Raw genomic sequence first — 18,700 nt, forward strand, 5'->3', positions numbered from 1 at the left:
ATTCCACTCATAACATGATGTGTCCAGCCTCTCATATACCAAAATCTTTCCATGTCGTGCATCAGAACGACAAAGTGCGCGTAGACGATGAGTGGCAGCGGATCGCATTGTTGTAGGCGATCGAGGAAGTCATCGCTCATTCGGTAGAGCCATCCAAACGCCACGTGGTATTCACCGTCCTTACCACCGTAGCGGTTTGAATACATCTCCTGGAGGACGTTCACGCTGAGCACATTGTCGTCGCGATCAGAAGGCTCAGACGCGATGCCGATGTGCTCTTCTAACTCCTGAAGATGCCTTTCGAACTCGAATGGCCCGTCTGTTACTGGTAAAAGCCGACTTTTGTTACGCACTGCTGGCGCATGTGTCTTCGCGAAGTTGTCGATCTCAAAGGCACTGAGCGTCGTGCGGATTCCACGGAACATGACCAGCCACTCCGATCTACCGTGCTTACCGAAAGCAAGGTATTCACCAGCCTGTGGTCCTCTCGCCCAACTGACAAAGCAGATCAATTGGACAGATTGAAGAACCGCGTCGCAGTTGGAGGGGTTGAGTTTGGCTATTTCTGGAGTGACGAGTGCTAGGGCGCATTCGTAGTGATGGTTTGAAGTAGCGATGTAGGAGTCCTTGCGGTCTGGTCGGCATGTAGCGAGATGGAGAGCCGTGAATGCGAAGACGAGGTGTAGCACATGCTCGTTTTTGAATGCGATTTCTTCTGTGGACGATTGTACACGTGCAGCACCGGCAGGCCATGCTGATAGCGAGTGGCATGTAGTCGTTGTCCAGTGATACGTGAGTTCAATCTCAGAAAGTGGAAGGCCGCCGGGTTGTCGTAGGCCAGTAACTTCCGGAACGATAATAGACGTTGCTGGGTACTCGCAGCGGACCTGCCGCCGTTTGCAATTGGTACAGAATGGTTTAGCTTCATCGCACTAGGTATTGCATTAGCACGTTGAGCGTAAACTTTGTCCTTCAGGAGAGCTCGGCATGCTGTATACAAGAAATTAAGCCCAGAGCCTTGTTTAAGAGGCATCGCAAATGTCTTCGAGATACTCAAATACTATCTAGGTACGTACCTTGATGCGACGCGTCTTGCAATGAACACATCCAGCCCGCGACTTACGATGAGACTTCCTCGTTATCTTTGATGTTCTTGCCGTAGCTTTCCCATTTTGCTCGTATGGAGAGGTTTCCCGTGAATTCAGAAGAGACCCTCCTCTTGAAGTTGACGTAGCTTCCGTGAGTGGCGAATCTTGCTGCATATTGGTGTTGCTGATGAAGATGTTGAGACGCCAGAATGCGTATTCTGAGCGAGGAGCGCGTATTAAAAGAGACGGCAACCGCTAGTGGCATCCATGGATGTCATTGCTGCTAGCGTGAACACCTTCCGCGAGGGCTGCGCAACGCCGCAAGCATCTCCAGCACTGGAAAACTCCGAAAACTGACCTGACTGACCCCTTCCCAACGCGTCACCTAATCAGAAACTTTTTAGTAGCTAAGCCGCCACGATGAGTGCAGCGGCGTCACATTGATCGTTGCTGATCCGACGCGGGTTCTTCTCTCCGATGTTGACGCTAATGCGCCAGTCCGAGGCTCGTATTTGCTCGTGTTCTCTTAGAATACGCTGTTTCCAGGAACGAATGTCTGGCACACTTGTCGCGCTCCACTTAATACAGCTAAAATAGAAGGAAAGTGCCATGAAAAGCTCTTTCTTGTGCATTGCGCCGAGTTTTACCCAAACTAGTCGCGTCAGCAGTCTGAGTGCACATATAACCTCAGGATGACCCGCTGCTTTGCTCCAAGTTAAGCCGTCTTCACGTTTCACTTCACGACTTCTACTCCGAAGCACCCAAATCCCAATCGAGCGAGACAACTACAATGGGTCAACCGAAGCAGTCCGAGCCCGTCTACTACAAGCCGACCGCACCATCATCATCGGCCTCATCGACCCACTCGATACCATCCGTACCACCACCGCCCTACTTCAAGTCGCAATTCATCTCCCCGTCCTCATTCAAGTCCGCGGTGAATGCCAAACTCGACAAGCCCGTCGTATCCCTCTTCCGTCTCAGCATCCGTATCTTCCAACTCGCTTTCGCACTCGCATCGGGCATATCCTACGCCATCGAATTGAGCCATGCGACAAGCACTTCGAAGACCGACTTCATATTTGCGCAAGTCGTCTTTGGGCTTACCCTGTTGGTTCTAGTTATCGACAGTGTGACAGTACGCAACTACCGTGTCACTTGGATCCCGGAATGGATCTTGGCGGTCTTATGGATTGCCTCTTTCGGCCTCTTCTATACGATCTATTCAAGCGGGGACATCGAGCAAGGGTACCAGAATGTGGATGTGGGGCGCATGAAGAGAGCTGTGTGGTGCGACCTCATTAATGCTCTGCTGTGGATGGGAAGCGCACTGTTCTCTTCAGTAATGTGCTGCTCGGGGATCAAAGCAACTATCAAGGCAAAGATGGACAGACGAAGACAGAGAAAGGAGGCAAGGCGGCAAGTAAGGGAGGTTAGTCAGATGGAGCAGGGCGTTATTGACGCATGATGTACAAATCACAGAGCGGGATATAATATGAGAAGAGGACGCATATCGATTACTAGTACTAGCGAAGGACATGCATACTTGGTATATAGCAAAATCATCCAACCACCATCATTCCACATCAATCAAAGCAGCAATTATATACACACAAGAGATCAAATCATCTACTGGGATGATCGGACCTGCTCAATGCGGACGTTGTCATCCTTCTCGTAGCCGGAAGTCATGACGTTCTTCTCAACGTGCTCAATGTCGATGTGAGCAACCTCAGCCTCATCACCATCGAAGATCTTGGCGACCTCCTCAAGAGTGGGACCACGGGTCTCGACGTAGAAGACAGTGACGAAGATGAGCTCGAGGAAGATCCAGCACTAGTTTTAGTTAGTAAATAGTTCATCACAGTGATTGTAATTGCAAGACTTACGGCGTAGATGGTGTAGAACTTCCAGGTAGGGTGAAGGTTGTCGAATCCGAGAGGGTTGACGTATTGGTTGATGGTCAGGGCAATCTGAATGAACAAGTTCATGATCATGAGACCCTTGGCACGAATCTTGAAGGGCAGAATCTCGACAGTGTAGGCGACAAGCAGACCAGACCAAGCCAGCGCGTAAGCGACGGAGAAGATCCAGATCATGGCAATGACGGCCTGACCAGCAGCCTTGCTCTTGGTAGCCTCCTGTTGAGACGAAGCGATAGTCCAGACGATGAAGGTGACGCACATGGCTGCGGTGGCAGAGATGAAGAGTGGGCGACGACCAACGCGATCAACGAGGAGAGCGCAGGAGACGGAGACGATGAGAGAGAGAATGGTAAGACCACCGTTGATACCGAGCTGGGTGTCAGCGTCTGTGATACCAATGGATTTGTAGACATCGGTGGCGTAGTAGGAGACAAGACCGTTGCCAGACCATTGGGAGAAGAGACCGAGAGATGCGAGGAGCATGAGCCTGTACCTGTTGCCCTTGGTCTTGAAGAAATCGAAGTAGGAGGAGGTCTTCTGGTACTGGAACTCGAGGCGGAGAGTCTCCTTGATCTCAGCAAACTCGAATTGGACGGTAGCGTTGTTGGCATCGCCGTTGGCGTGGTACTTGGCAAGAATGGCAAGAGCCTCCTCGTTCCTCTCCTTGGCGATCAACCAACGTGGGGACTCAGGGATGAACCAGATAGCGGCCAACTGAATGACGGAAGGAGCAGCCTGGGTAAGAGCGGGTACACGCCAGCACCAGTCGCTCTCAATGCGCTTGGTACCGAAAGTCAACCATGTGCAGATGATGGCACCAACGTTCCACAAGCAGTTGTAGACGGCGGTGACACGAGCACGATGCTGAGGGTGGCAGAGTTCGGTAAGGAGTAGGGGAGACGAGAGTTGAGCAAGCGAGTTTCCGAAACCCATGAGGAAACGTCCACCCATGAAGTAGTCGAGGTTCTTAGCGGCGGCCTGGATGGAAGCTGCGATAATCATGATAACACATCCGAAGGTAATGCAGGCGCGACGTCCAAAGCGATCGGCAACGAAGGGAGCGACGGGAAGCGAGGCAATCGAACCGATGGAGTAAAGAGCAGTCAAGAGACCGAGAGTGTCTCCCTTTGGGTCGCCGAAGAACTCCGTCCACTTAGGCAGAATACGAAGGTTGTTCAACATGGAACTGGAGTGGGTTAGCTTTGGTCAATTGGATAACAGTAATGGGAAGACTTACCCATCGTAACCTGTGGTCGCAGAAGCGATACAGATGAAGAAGGCGTAGAAGTAGAGCTTGCGGAGACCGGCGTCGGACCTCCAGTTGACTTTCTTGAGGTGAGGAGCTTCAGCCTGAGCAGCTTCGACGTCGGACCTGCTCTTCGCAACGGCACCCATCTTGGGCGTGAACTTCTGGTAGAGACCCATGGCGTCCGACTCTTAGTCCGTAGACTGCTTGTTGAATCGAAGTAACGAGGGAATGAGTGAAGGTTGGTTTTGAAACACACAACCTTACACTGTCCTGGGCAGCAGGGTATATAAGCTGTTGACTTGTCGGGTTGGGCTGATTGCAGCTGAGCCTGGATAGATTGAACATGTTGGTGCTTCATATATATGCCTCCCGGCCTGCACGATACTATCCTCGCAGAGGACCTTGGCTCCAGAACAACGGTCTAGCGGACCGGTTAAATTCGACTGGAGAAATGTGTGGCACTCTGCGCGGATGAACCGCCGTATGGGGTAGAGTGGGCGGCAAATTGCCCAAAACGGTGGGGTCAAGGGTAGCTTGCCCAGACCCCAAGCTTCGTCTTGCCCATGAACGGATCATCTTGTTACCAGTGTCAAGTCGGCCTCGGCGCGCGGGACGGTCAGCCGTCAAGAACAACAAGAAGCCTAAGCAATGAGGCTCATTTGTCTTGTGATGGAAATGTTGGACCTGGCCTGATGGATGCATGCCTACAGTGCGACAAGGCCCGCCAGCCCGGTATGCCCTCGTGAAGCTCACCTGGGCAAGGACAAGCCTCCAGCCGCGACCTTGTTCCGGCTCGGCCATACAGGCTTGACACTTCCGCCAACCTTCTCGAAGGTCGTGATCAGCTGCGAGAGTGTCGCATGCTACGGTTGAATAGATTAACCAGCCACTAACCCCTTACTCTAAGCTCACGACTCCAGCGACCGAGAACGTGGGTCTGACAAGCGCATTTTCAGGGTCTCCCCATAATGATTGGGGCCAGCCTGGGGAAGACAGCAGAGCACGCGGAGCCGAGGTGATGAGGCGTGGTTGGCGGAAAGATGGAGCCGGATTTCCCCAGCCTGCTAACTCGATGATGCCCCGAACACGTGATGGATGGGAGGCACGGGCTAGCGCCGAACGGCAGAACGCTCCTTCGTTCATGGCCAATCCAGCTCAATAACACACTCCGCGGAAACTCCACATCTGCAATGCGATATCCCGCTTTTCTTCTTGCACCGTCAGCGCCTCGAGCCGTTCCCCAGAGGTTTCCCCAGACACCTTCCCCAGAGATCAACAACAGCTAACGCGCTCCGAGGAGACCTCACGCGATACATTGCAACTGCTTCACCGGGCTCATTTAACACATCCTACCATCGTGTTATTTGATAGTACATGTTGCAAGCAGCACAATCCCTGATTAGCGTCCTGTCAACGTGATTCGGTCACCGTATAAACGGGCGGTCTCGCTTACGCCTGGGCGATGTCTGGGCCAAGCCGCCAACGGGTGGCTGGCTCTTCTTTGAATGCCAATCTTCCAACACTCTTGATCAGCCGAAGACGCCATAAGGTAGATGAGATCTAAGCATCCCGCTGCCCAGCCTGCACCGGCTGAATCACAGCAATTATTGAATGCGTTGCCTGCAGCTTCCCACGGGCCTGAACGCCCTCGACTCCTTCGCGGGATGCTCTGGCCGCTGTGCCCTTCCTTTGGAACCCACAAGAAAGGGCTTGCATGCGCGGCTGATGCGGCAATTGCTTCTTCAATGCTTGTTAGCGATCCCGAACGGGCTTTCAGCAGACTTGGCTACTCTTGCATGCCGTGCCCGCCCGCACCTAAGCAATCTTTGCCTGCGTTGGCATTCTGTCTTATCGAAAAGTCAAGTCTGACTGCATCAAAAGCAGCCATGTCCGATGCATCACCCAGCATGGTGGGTATGTGTACATTGAGGGCGCCTAAAGGTCGCGCAATCACATCGCTTTGTTCTGTGGGTTAACTAGCATCACGAGATGGGCAGGGTACTCTGTCGGATCACCCCAGACAATGTGCACGGAGTCAGCCCAAGTATCCACAACGCCCACCAACACCGAATCCTTTGAACCTCGCTTCCAGCCAGAGGAGCCACCAAAGCTGGGAATAGTCTACAGTAATCATGACTATGTGGTGTACCGATGCTGGTTTAGTGTACTCCGACTCCGATCATGCGCAGCCACTCAACGAGATCCCACGCTCGGACCGTCGTAGTTGTCGGGATCTCCAGCCGTTCTTTCCTCTACAGGGGCAGAAATCAATGAATGACCGTTCGAGGCGGCTGCGCGAGCACGAGATCGTTGAAGGTCCTAACCAAGGCCTCCGTTGGCCACCGTCGAACACCACAAGCGCCGCGCCACGAAACGACACAATTATCCTCAGAGCCTTGCCACTGGGGTATTAGGCTAAAAGGCTTCTCATCACGACTCGGTGGCTGCTCTAGTCGAGCCACTTGGTAAAACATCGCAAGAAAGCCAGTTGGGACGGTCAGTGCCGATTCGAGGTGTAATAGTTCGTCGTATGTCGTAGTGATCGGACCCAGTCCTCCGTTTCTCTGGTTTAGTGGTATGTGATCGCCGTCCATGGACGGTTCAGTCCTCTGTCTTTCACTCATTTGTTACTTCTAATAGATTTGAAAATAGACATGCGAAGAGACTGCCCATATCCTGGGCACAATACAAGAATAGCCTATACCAAACGGCTGCCAGCCTCCGATCTTTCATCGTATCCTGCCCCGACGCATGATATCTGACGATATCGACACGACCTTCGTACAACGGTGTATGAAATGTGCCATCTGCAGATGTCCTGCGGCTTTGCTTTTTCGGCCAAGCAAGTATGCGCATCCTGCGACACATCGCAGTGCTCAGAGCATACCGTGTTCTGCGTATCAGCTGACGCCATGTCTCGTTGTGTGTGCGCCGTTTGTATACCCGCCGAGCGTTGAGCGCGAATACGCCGGGATGCTGAGCACAACACACCCCCATATCTTGGGTGCACGCATCTCAATCAGATATGCCTCATGCTGACTGTCAGCTCGCTATTGATCTTGACAAGGAAATATGAGCTGCATTGTTCCGAGTAGGACCGCGTTCATTTCATTTCTAAACGCTGTGTCGACACCTATACGCCGGTAATCGGACCGAGAAGTAATATCATGGCCATATTTCGCTGTGTCAATTGATCGGCCTTCTGACCTTACGCACACTTTCCGGCGAATGGGTATTGTATTTGTTGACCTTTTTTGTATATGTCACAAAACTGCGAACAAGGACTACAGTCTCGGGGACCCCGTCGAATCCACGCTTTTGGGTCAGACGCCACGTCCACGAATTACAGGTTATTCGCGCACGATAGACCTTCTCAGCTATCTAAGACAGACACCAAAGCATCCGGGGACTCAGTCTTTTGCAGGACGACAAGTTGTTCTCAAGTCGAAGCAACGAGGCAAGAGGCAATGCCGAGAATAATGCTGCAAGCCACGACGGATGCTGAGGAGGAGGTCCTTAGCCCAAACACTGTATTGGTTGGGTGCGCTTACCAACTGCGCAACTCCCATCCATTGCCTCTCCAGCTCGGTTTCCCCAATGACGAGGACAAGGTTGTATGCGCGCGCACTGTTTGTACGCGTCAATTTGCAGACAGGAAAACGAGATGCTCACTAAGTCGCAACAGCTGATCATAGATTTCTAGTTGATGATGCATACCGACGAACGAAGCGCTCATATTACGAGACTTGCGCACACCACAGACACGGACTACAACGAACTGCAGACACGGGACTGCTGGAAGAGTTGTACCCCACCACAATCGCGTCTTAATCGTATCGCGTCCGCCAGACTGAGTGGTGTGAACAGTCATCACTATGGTAGTTGTTGATGAGCTGGGACCGTTGGAAGCGATGAAACCCCTCGTTGAACGTCAGGCCTTGTGCGTATGGGCTCCAATCGAAGAGGCTACCGTGTTGCGCGTGATGGCTATGCAGGCAGCGAGTGCAGGTATCGTTGAAAATGAGACAGAATCTTGACCTAGTGCCGGGCTTGCGCTCTGTCGATATGTACGGAATGGGAAACTTTCCATGGTTGACAGAGGCGTAGGGCAGGCGATGCATCCGGCATCTACCTAGGCACTCAATAACGAGGAAATTATTTGCCCACCTCGTAGCTTGCCAGCAGTTTTAGGCATTGCTAAATATCATATTTATAGGTGTATATGGCCTCAGTCAGCTGTTTGGCTGTCCAGAGACGTGAAGATGTTCTTTCATCGTCTTGGTCAGCTAAAGTGGGTCCTTTCGCGTTCCGTGGAGCTCGCGTCATGACTTTCCGCGTGCACGCGCCGTCATCCATTGCATAGCCACACTCGCCCAATGGCCTCTTGCGCCCAGGACGTTACGACCACGATCAGCAAAATGTGGAGCAGTAGCGGTTTGATACGAGGAAAGAAGTCTTGGGGCCGCGTCTGAATTCTTGGGTGTGCCACCGAAGATGCGCAGTCGATGTCCTACACCATCCAACTTAGCAACAACACACTTCGGTCCCTATCTCACGTTCGCTTTTCGCACACCTTCGCTACCAGTAGACATTGCATCATCTATCGGATCATGTTCTCGAAAACAGGCCTTCTTCTACTGACTGCAGCGGCGGGAGTGGTAAGAGGCGACTTCATGGTCTACACAGAACCGCCCATTCCCACGTCCGCCATTCCAACCTTCGCCAATCCATCCGATGTACGTTGAGCGCGAACATGGGAGTCTACCGCTGTACTGACAACTACGCAGGCCCAGAGCTGGACCACCTCCGTCTTCCTCAACGCGCAAATAGCGTACGGTCGCTTCACGGAATCCCTCGGCGAGCCCTACCAGTCCTCTCTCACGTCCGCGCGCTCCGAAATCGACGCCTTTGTCAGCACCGCCTCGAATTACAGCATTCCAGCTGAAGTCACCATGGCCGATGAGACCCCCACATACTTCTCCAAGCCAGATTGGTATACAGCCCTGCCGAGTGCGGCGAGGTCGTTCAAGGAACAACAGGTCAGCGATCAGTTCAGCATCGTGAGGAACGTTATTGCGGCGAGGGCTACCTCTACAACCGGTTCCGAGGGAGCCGCGATGCCGACTGCACTTGCTGGACAGTGGCTGGGGGCTGAGTTCGGCGTCATGGCTGCGGCGGCTGCGGCCGCCTTCTTGTGAAGAACACAAGAATTGGACTATGGGTAGATCGCATTTACACGAATAGACTTCTAGACTGCAATTGTACCCAGGAGGTACGCGTCAAGACTATGGATCATGCTATACAATGGATATATGGCGCGAAGAATGCCAATGAACGCACCTGTGCTCCCAAGGTGCTGTCAATCTGGGGTCCACCTACCATGTAATGCATTGATCAGCGTAAGCAAACCAGAGATGTGACATGCTAGCACATCAAGCCAAGTTGATGTACGCCCATCAAATCCTCCGCGAAAAGCACACCAATCACGCACGTCGCTATACGCAGATGACCCACTCCTGACTATGCACTCTTGGCGACAATGGCATGCAGAAGATCCAAGGAGACGTGAAGCAGCCAGACTTACTCTAGCAACAAAGAGTCCAACCGTCTTTCCACAATGTCGACTTCCGAGCCAACCCATACACCACGATTCCGTCCCTTCTCAGTCCACGTCCACCCCATTCCTCCGACCGAACCAAAGACATGTGCATACGAGCGCCGCCATTCCAACTCTGCCAAGTGCAAGAACGCCTTGGTCTTCATTGGTGGGCTGGGCACTGGTCCGCATACAACCCCCTACCTAGGACCTTTGAATGACGCCTTGGAACGTGCGAGTTTGAAAGATGGAAACGGCGTGCGCTATAGTATTTGGGAACTGAGAATGCGGAGCAGTTATACAGGGTTCGGATATGGAAGCTTGAAGGAGGATGCTGAAGACTTGAAGGAGTTGGTGCAGTATCTGAAAGAGATTGGGAAGGAAAAAGTTGTGTTGATTGGAAGTTCAACTGGTAAGTCGATGCTATCCTACCAACGCCATATGCTCTTCTTCGGGTTTCGCTAGTTACTGACGAATAAGAAGGATGTCAGGCCATCATGACATACGCAACTACCCTGCCAGCGCCTCCCCTGGTTGACGGCTACATCATGCAAGCTCCAACTTCAGATCGTGAAACAGCTGGACTGCTCATGCCACAGGATCTTCTCTCCGCTAGTCTCAAGCACGCCGAAGACCTCATTGCGAAAGGAGAAGAAAAGACTATCATGTCTAGCTCCTTCATCCCACCCATTATCACATCTCCGGTAACAGCATACCGCTGGCACTCTCTAGTCTCTGTGGGAGGCGACGACGACTTCTTCTCTTCCGATCTACCAGTTTCGACCCTCCAGTCCACATTCGGTAAACTGGACAAGCCGACGTTGATTCTGATATCAGAGAAAGACGAGATGGTCCCCCCGACCGTGGACAAGGAAGCCCTGCTCAAGAGGTGGATTGGCACGATTCCAGATGGGCTGGCGAGTAAGCAGTGTCAGATTATTCTGTTCGATGCTGACCATGAGCTCTCTGGTGATGAAGCAATGCGGCACTTCATCGAGACGGTTGTCAAATTTCTCGAGGGAATTGATGCGGTATCAGTTGGACAATCATGAAGATAGTCACATTGATAAATGTTGTCTCAAGATCTCTCTTCGCTAAAGCACAACACCACTCATTTCACCCTTGCTCCTCGTCATGGTCAAAATGACGTCAGTGGCCCATCTGCACTCCACCCACTCATCGCACCTTCCCGTCGCGCATGTGCATGCGCAATGTAGCGACCCCACTATGTCATGCATATCGTTTTCCAGGTTTCTGGTTCAATCAATACACTATTTAATCGCTAATGTCTAGTCTATGTTCTTTCTTTTGACGATACCCAGGGCGAATACTTACAGCGCCACGAACTAGCTACTTCCGACGGCAACGCTACCGCCCAAGATGGGTATACCGTACTCCCGCCAGATCAACGCTGCATTCGAACAAGTCACGCCCCTCGTAGCGGCGGGCTTCAAAGTCCTCCGTACAACACGCGATATCTCGATCTTGCTTGCCGTCATCCAGGTTCTTACCGTCATCCTCCTGGGATTCATTCTCGTTGCGCTCGTCTTGCTGCTATACTGCGTGAATCCAGATCTGGAGGTTCGTCCTTCCTTCTAGTGTATCGGAGCCGATGAATTTAGATGCTAACACTATGTAGGAAGAAAGAAAAGCCATCGTCACGCCATGGCTCCGGTACTTCGCTAGTATAACGTTATGGTCGATATTCAAGACCTTGTTTTCTACGCTAGTTGTGATGGGGCTTGCAGCAGCGGCGATATGGCACTTTTTCGTGGCGAAGCAGTGGGTGGAAGATGTGGAGTATGACGCGAATGTCGACGCTGATAAGGCGTTGTCGGACTTGGAAGGAGAAGGCGAAGTCGAAGGTGGCGGCAATGGGGGAAAGAAGGGAAAAGGTAAAGGGAAGAAGTGAGAAGAACGTTGATTGAAAGCGGGTAGTATTGCTTAATAAAGAACGCCTTTGTTGACAAGAAGACTACGCCGGACCTACTTGACTACCGTGAACATTACATGTACGACAATGAACACAATCCTCGCCAGTATGTCTCCCATCGCCACATCCACATGTTACATAGACCTCACAACACCCTCTTCCTCGCACTAAACCCCTCACTATCAAGCAACAACAGCGCAAACAACCCTCCCATAACCGGCCTAGCTTTGAAATCAATACCAGGAGGCTGTGTCCCATCATTCGTCTGATAGAGATCGGTAAAAGGATGCGAGTTAGGCGTCTCATTCACCCACTTCGCCAAATCCCCAATAAACATATCTCTCGTCTCCTTGCTCGCAACCGCAGCACAGAAGACCTCCCAGTCAGACTTTGTGTAGTAACGATTACGGGTATCAAGAGGTACGCCGTAGCGTTCCTTGATGGTCGGGTAGAAAGCAGATTGTATGTCGTAGATTTCCTGGGGTACGAGGTTGAGCCCGAGGAGGCGATCGTTGTAGAGATTGTATAGGAGACCGTGGGTGGTTTCGTTTCCGTAGTTGAGGATAGAGTGAGGCGGGTTGTCGGCCTTGTTGATGCCTAGATCGATCCAGCGGGTGATGTAGTCGTGGGCGATGGCGGTGTAGTTATCTGCGTCTGCGGTTTCGCCGATGATGCGCGCCATTTGGGACATGGCTTCGAGGCCAATGATACCTTTTAGTGCGAGGTTAGTCTGGTTGGCGAGTGCGCCCGCGAAGTCGTCGGTAGAGAGTTGATCGGCTGGGAGGAGACTTTCTTCTACAAGATACTCGGTCCATTGCTTGAGGATGGGGTAGTGTTGGGTGATGTAGTCGGTGTTGCCGGATAGCTGGACGTAGGCGAGCATCATGAACATGTGGTTTCCGCATTCTTCCAGCGGCATGTGTTCGTCCAGACCGTCTGGGTGGCCGGTAGCGTTGGGGTAGTGCGCTCCTAGATCATGTATAGCGAACTTGTTTGGATAGTGTCCGCTTTCCTGGTTCTCGAAGTGCGGATCAAGCAACAACTTGACCAATTCTGGGTTGGTATAGTAGAAGATTGGGGTAGCAGGGTAGATGACGTCCACAGTCTGCATATTTCCGTTGGACGAGATCTCCTTGAGAAAGAGGTAATGCTTGTCCTGAGTGCCGACAAGCTGAGTGGCACCGAATGCCTGACGAGCAGCTAAGCTAGTCAGGATAGCGTAATCATCTCCTGCAGCTGCTTTGGAATCCTTAGAGATCTTGTCGTCGAGCTCCGTAGAGAGTCTGTTGGACTCCTGGTAGTCTTTGTAAAAGAAAGAAAGGGCGGCGAGATCGTCCTGGAAGTAGCTTTTCCAAAGTGATGGCACGTTCTTGAGGCCGTCGGCGCCCAGAAACTGTATAGCGTCGTCTTGACATAGACCGATAGTATACAGCTGGCTTTTCACGTCAGACCCGACGGAACCCATGTTTAGAGCGTATCCAAACACGGGCCACTCAGCGTTAATTGGTCGGAATTCGGAGTCTTCCGCGTTGTTGAGGCTTCCATCATTGTCAAAGGCATCGCGAACTTCAGAGTCTGCGCCGGACTTGTACGTAAGACCTTCGACTGCTTCTGTAGAATAATACTGCTAATGTCAGATCATGATTCCATGCCCTTTGGTGGTTTACTTACCCAATTACCCCACTCTGCGCGGTCGTTGACCTCACTCAAAGACTGTTGGTTTTGCTTCCAGATCTTGTGATAGCCGATACCATCTGATGTAGTACCGTAACTCCACTCAGCCACAGCAGCGACATCACCAGACGTCCATTCTATCTGCATGTCAACTCAAGCGCACGTTTAAAAGGGAGTGAGAGATGCTCACCAGCACTGATATCTGTGTAGATCTGCACGTCATGTTGGGAGCCGTCTAGAGACGAGACCTCGACGTTCATGTACGAGAAGATAAGAGATTGACGCTTGAAGTCATTTGGAGTCAGTGGTGACATGAATGTAACCTTGAGCTGAACGGTATCGCCTGCGGTAATGGTGAAGATGCTCTTGGTAGACGTGTACTCGTATGATGTCTGATTAGCGAAATCGTTGTAGCCGTCGGGTTTCCCCATCCAGACAAAGGTATTGCCATCGACTTTGACCAAGCCAGTCCATCCTAGAATCTGACCACTGCTTGGTGTCAATATGTATCCAACACATAGCGTCGAGAGGGATCTTACGTCCAGAATGATGGCCACTGGCCTGGAAGATAGCCTCCATTTCCTCCATCACTACCGGCAGGGAACCACGTGCTCAGATATGGGCTCTTGACGGCCAGTGGTAGGGAGGGTGGACGAGCTGGAGTGAAGGTCGAGCTAGATTGTGCAGAAGTAGTGAAAAAGAAGGTGCACAGCACACTAAGAATGGGAAGATACATCTTCAAGAATGCAAAATATTGATACCGGGCATGCGCGCAAACTTAGAATGAGACGGAATACGAAGGTTATATAGACACGAAATCCCGAGTCGATCTTCCGTTGGTATTACCACGTGCTCCCTACAGCTAGCAATGAAAGATGCAGGCACCGGTGCGTGAAAATGGCCATTTCGTTTGTCGAAGGGGCCGTGATGTTTGTTGACAGCTCTACGGTCAGCACTAGCTTGGATTTAACGTTCAAGTGACGATACAAATGTCAGGAAGAGTTACGGGCGAACCTAAACAGCATGGGCGTAGCACCGAACCTTTTTAATATTACACCACGTGGGGAAACTTTAGTGTCACCTTACATTGTAGGCAAAAAGTCCATGAAGCTCACTGACAAGGCTTTTTATCGGTGGCCAAGACTCTTGGTTACTTTGGGATATGCAGTGGTTGACCGCATCCGCAGAGGTACGCCTGACGTGCATCATAAGGTTATGCCAGGCTAGCTAGCGTCTGTGAGTACAAGGCTGATCAGTCCTCGAGACATGATGTCGGACTCCTGGTAATCAGTCGGGGAAATCAGGCGACCTTTTTCATTGCACTCCACGAGCGTCAAAACGAGGCCTTGCCTGATTTGGTAGAGCATCCACCACGCGCAATTAGAGGCGCTAAACAGCGGTTTGCTTCCAGGACGGCAGGAGTGGCGACGTGAGCTGGCGCTGGCAGATTCACGATCCTCGTGATGCGACTGCTGCGGTGTTGATGAGCGACGGAGCACCGGTGTCCAGTAGTAGAGAGTACGAGTGACGTTGAACCGCGGGTTTGGAAAGAGTGGTACTTACAGTACACGAGCGCACTGCTAGCGTTGTAACCGTTTGGATAGGGAAGGAGCTAAAGCACTCGCAGCGCAAAAACATATGTGGGTGTGAGATACCCGAGAAGAGCCAACCACGATAGCGCAACGCCGTCCGTGCTTGGAGCAAAATGTGTGGATGCGATGGAACGTGTGGGTGTCGTACTGCGGGGAAGGCGTGCGCGGATCCGGAAAGTGCCATCGACATGCTTGCAGGTTCTGTATCTAGGGTTACCACCGGTCCAACGCGGTAGCACGAAGACCACGACTGTAGGTCTTTTAGACAACGTTGCCACGTTGTGTACGTTAGCTGTCAAGTACCATGTGAGCACAACGATCATGAGACAGACAAGGCTTGTAAGTAGTGACAATACATTGCAGAAAGCTCATAAAAGTATGTCGTATGAGCCGCTGATGGTCGCCTGCGGGCATCACAAACAATGGAGTCTGTGGTGAAAACCACGCTCATCTGGGAGCCAAGTAAAGTACAATGCATCATGAGGCCATCCATCTTTTGACCCAACCATTGATAAGAAAACGCCGGGAAGACCAGGATCATGAGTGGAATAATAGTGCAGGGTATCCAAAAGCCAACGGAAATGACTGAATCGCAGAATGCCGGATGAGAAGCGAACACCAAATATGAGCAAGAAAAAACGCAATGCAAACCGGGTATCCAAGGCCTGTCCAACACCAAACGTAACTCGTACAAGAAAAATCATCAGCTCATGACTCCGCAACCCAAGGGCGAGCCACGTGCTCGAAGCGTTGCTCGCAGTCGCGCAACAATGCGCACTCTAGGATATCATGGACGTTCCAACGCTTTTCAACGTCAGCCTCAAGGCAACCCCTGACCAATGCGAGGGCGTCGTCGATGTTGCCTGCTTGGGCCGACTCTGCGTTACGTATGAGGTCCGCGTCCCATTCGCAGTTCTTGATCTTCTCAATCGTCTTGATGTCGAGGCCGTCGTTGAAAGGTAGAGTCGCGGTGAGTAAAGCGAAAACAACTACACCAAACGCCCAGATGTCCGCCGCAGGTGAGAATACAGGTCCAGGTGTATTGAACAACTCAGGAGCCGCATACTGTAGGCTACCAGCGATAGAAGTACTAGTCTCCGCGGGGCCTATGTTCTGGTTGTCACCGATCGAGTGTGGCTCGGGACCATCGCGCTGGTCGCTGACAATGAAGTCTGCCATGCCGAAATCGCAAAGAAGAAGATCGCCGCCGTCTTTTTCAGCGTCGTTTACAGTCATGTCGAGAAGACAGTTCTCGAGCTTGATGTCGCGATGTACAACCTGGACGTCGTTGTGCAGGTAGCGCATGGCTGACGCCAGCTGATAGGCATAGCGCTTCACCAAGTGAGCTGGTAGTCCGCTCTTCTTCTGGCGGCGTGTGTCGCGGATCAGGTCGAAGAGAGTCCCGCCCTTGTTCAGCCTGGTGATGCAGAAAGTGGCATAGTCGGTGGTGTATACCCTGAGGAGGGGAAGAATATAGGGGTGCCGTAGGAAGCGCCAGATCTCCACCTCATGGTCGAACTGCGTCTGGATCTGTTCGTTCTCAATTTCAGACTTGTCCTGTTGCAGCCTGCGCACAATCTTGACAGCATCGATGACAGGTTTGCCGTTCTCCATGCTTGTAACCTCCTTCACGACGCTGAAGCCACCATAGCCAATCTGTTTTCCAATAATGTACTCGCTGTCATAGCCAATGCCTTGGCCTTCGTCGTCTGGCTCGGGCGCCTTGATTGGGGCCTCGGACGCCTTGTAACGCGCCAGGAAAGAGGCAGCCGGCGACATGGACGACAGAGAACGGCCGGAACGGGCAGACGATCGACGGCTAGTCCTCTTCAGACTGCCATCTTCGCCAATCTCCGATCTCCAGCTCTTGGTCCGAGGTGGGCCGCCGCGGCGCGGAGAGGGCGAGAAGAGGGGAAACTCCATGGGGGAGGTGGCAGGCATTGGCGAGAGCATGTACTCGGACGGCGCCTCGAGGGGCGTTTGCGCCTCGTCTAGCGGCGGCGAAGCGGTAGCATCAGACGTCAAGGATGCGACTTGGTCGCGGTACTCGGTGTCGTTGGCCAGGTCGTCTACGGTGGACTGGGCGAGTGGGTATCGGGACTCTCCAACGCGGTACTGCATGTTGCGGCGCATGGTGTAGGGCATCTCCATGTAGTCTTGCTGCGAACCATCCGAGTAGCTTCCATTCTCGGGTGTGCGTGAATGCGACTGCCGTGAAGACTTGGGCACGGGCACGCCCAGGCCGACGCCCTCTCCCGTGTCGAGCCGGACTTCATTGTTGAAGCTGATGCTCGTCTTTCGCTGCCTGAATTTGGCTACAAAATCCTCGTCACTTCCGCTGCTGCCTACAGCCAGGGAGCCCTCATCGTCGGACTCGGCGCGCAAGTCGGCGCCATGGTGGTCACGCGTAGGGAAAGAGGCGCGCGAGATGTTCTGCGGTTCTGCAGCAGCGAATTCGGCGGTTAGCTGGGACTGGCCATGGTGGTTGTGCGGGGACTGTTTACGGGCTAGAGGCGCGAAAGATGCAAAGGTGGAAGCGACGGGTTTGTGGGGTGTCGAGGTGTCGAGTTTGAGCTTCTGGAAAGTGTGTGAGGGTTCTGAAATTGGGGCCATTAAACCGGTTCACAGTGAGAGCAAACCTCTTTTTACACCGGCGAGCGGGTGTATTATGTGTGCGGCGATCGTGGGGTGAGTTGCGCGGCGAAGGGCGAAACCGGGAAGTAAAGTAATAAGATTATGTTCGGGCTTGGTGACAGCGGAGTGCTAGCGGAACGAGGAAATTGCACGCGCGCCGAGCCACGGTATGCCTGGGGAAATTGCTCGGGGTGGCAATTGATTGATGGATCTGGGGTGTAGTTGATTGAGGAGAAGGGCAGAAGTGGGAAAGGAGGGCATAGTTCTTTGTCCAGAATATTGCTTCTGGTCCTCCGCTCGGAGCCTCCCCCACGCATGTTGTTAATAGGCGGCCGTCAGCGGAGGCGCGGGCGCAGAGGCACGTGAGCGGCCGTGAACCAGCCATGCAGTTATGCGCGCCTATGGGACGCGTTCGCAGGGTAATCTGCTGCTTTTGCGCATAGCGAGTGGGTGCTCGGTGAAGATTCTGGGCAGTCTAGCGTAGTAGGTGTGCTGGATGATCCATGGGATAGCAGATAGCCAAGCAGCCGTCGCCGCATCGCGACGGGTAGAGGGCGAGGAGAGCGGCTACCCCGCACAGAGGCTCTGCAGAGCGCTGCGCAGCACCATGGCTTCATTCATGAGGTTTGGCAGGCGGTGATAACAGTGACAGAGGACGTGGGGCGCGTCCGACAGATGGCCTGCATGGCGGGCCGCTAGACCGTACATGACGCCGGGCGTTGCAAAGGCGAATAGGGCAGCATGAGGGCCATAATTGTGACCTGGCCGGCGCATTGTTGGTTGTACACGTCAAACGGCCGAAACATGACGTTGCGGCCGCCGTGAAGCTCGACGCGGTTGGCTCGTCACGGCGGCCAGCAAGAGGCATTGCCCGGGGTCCCTGTCTGCATCGCTGGACCCTTCAAGCCGCGCCGACTTGACCGAGTTGACGATAGCGGAGGCAGGGAAGCTTGAAATGCACATATACATCATCTTATAGGATTGCTGGGATCGTTGCGATAGGGCCTTG

The 18,700-nt window shown here is 52.8% G+C and overlaps 7 protein-coding genes across 7 annotated transcripts; 4 read left to right on the forward strand and 3 right to left on the reverse strand.

Annotated features, from left to right (window-relative positions):
• Positions 1-1,878: 1,878 nt before the first annotated feature.
• J4E78_003002 (uncharacterized protein) lies at positions 1,879-2,525 on the forward strand (the record flags this gene model as incomplete). The annotated part of the gene is made up of 2 exons (XM_049363645.1): positions 1,879-2,378; positions 2,432-2,525. 2 exons carry the CDS (start codon positions 1,879-1,881, stop codon positions 2,523-2,525), a joined length of 594 nt encoding a protein of 197 aa, XP_049224310.1.
• A 192-nt stretch (positions 2,526-2,717) lies between these two features.
• On the reverse strand, positions 2,718-4,438 carry J4E78_003003 (uncharacterized protein; the record flags this gene model as incomplete). The annotated part of the gene is made up of 3 exons (XM_049363646.1): positions 2,718-2,924; positions 2,978-4,199; positions 4,251-4,438. 3 exons carry the CDS (start codon positions 4,436-4,438, stop codon positions 2,718-2,720), a joined length of 1,617 nt encoding a protein of 538 aa, XP_049224311.1.
• A 4,434-nt stretch (positions 4,439-8,872) lies between these two features.
• Positions 8,873-9,460, forward strand: J4E78_003004 (uncharacterized protein; the record flags this gene model as incomplete). The annotated part of the gene is made up of 2 exons (XM_049363647.1): positions 8,873-8,998; positions 9,050-9,460. 2 exons carry the CDS (start codon positions 8,873-8,875, stop codon positions 9,458-9,460), a joined length of 537 nt encoding a protein of 178 aa, XP_049224312.1.
• Positions 9,461-9,879: 419 nt separating this feature from the next.
• On the forward strand, positions 9,880-10,910 carry J4E78_003005 (uncharacterized protein; the record flags this gene model as incomplete). The annotated part of the gene is made up of 2 exons (XM_049363648.1): positions 9,880-10,270; positions 10,342-10,910. The coding sequence occupies 2 exons, from the start codon at positions 9,880-9,882 to the stop codon at positions 10,908-10,910; spliced, it is 960 nt and encodes a 319-aa protein (XP_049224313.1).
• A 328-nt stretch (positions 10,911-11,238) lies between these two features.
• J4E78_003006 (uncharacterized protein) lies at positions 11,239-11,770 on the forward strand (the record flags this gene model as incomplete). Its single annotated transcript, XM_049363649.1, has 2 exons — positions 11,239-11,439; positions 11,498-11,770. 2 exons carry the CDS (start codon positions 11,239-11,241, stop codon positions 11,768-11,770), a joined length of 474 nt encoding a protein of 157 aa, XP_049224314.1.
• A 166-nt stretch (positions 11,771-11,936) lies between these two features.
• J4E78_003007 (uncharacterized protein) lies at positions 11,937-14,201 on the reverse strand (the record flags this gene model as incomplete). Its single annotated transcript, XM_049363650.1, has 4 exons — positions 11,937-13,415; positions 13,463-13,602; positions 13,656-13,954; positions 14,005-14,201. 4 exons carry the CDS (start codon positions 14,199-14,201, stop codon positions 11,937-11,939), a joined length of 2,115 nt encoding a protein of 704 aa, XP_049224315.1.
• Positions 14,202-15,765: 1,564 nt separating this feature from the next.
• Positions 15,766-17,670, reverse strand: J4E78_003008 (uncharacterized protein; the record flags this gene model as incomplete). The annotated part of the gene is made up of 1 exon (XM_049363651.1): positions 15,766-17,670. One exon carries the CDS (start codon positions 17,668-17,670, stop codon positions 15,766-15,768), a length of 1,905 nt encoding a protein of 634 aa, XP_049224316.1.
• Positions 17,671-18,700: the final 1,030 nt, after the last annotated feature.

This window comes from Alternaria triticimaculans, assembly GCF_023758025.1.
Source record: "Alternaria triticimaculans strain BMP 0046 chromosome Unknown scaffold_3, whole genome shotgun sequence".
Lineage (NCBI taxonomy): Eukaryota > Fungi > Ascomycota > Dothideomycetes > Pleosporales > Pleosporaceae > Alternaria > Alternaria triticimaculans.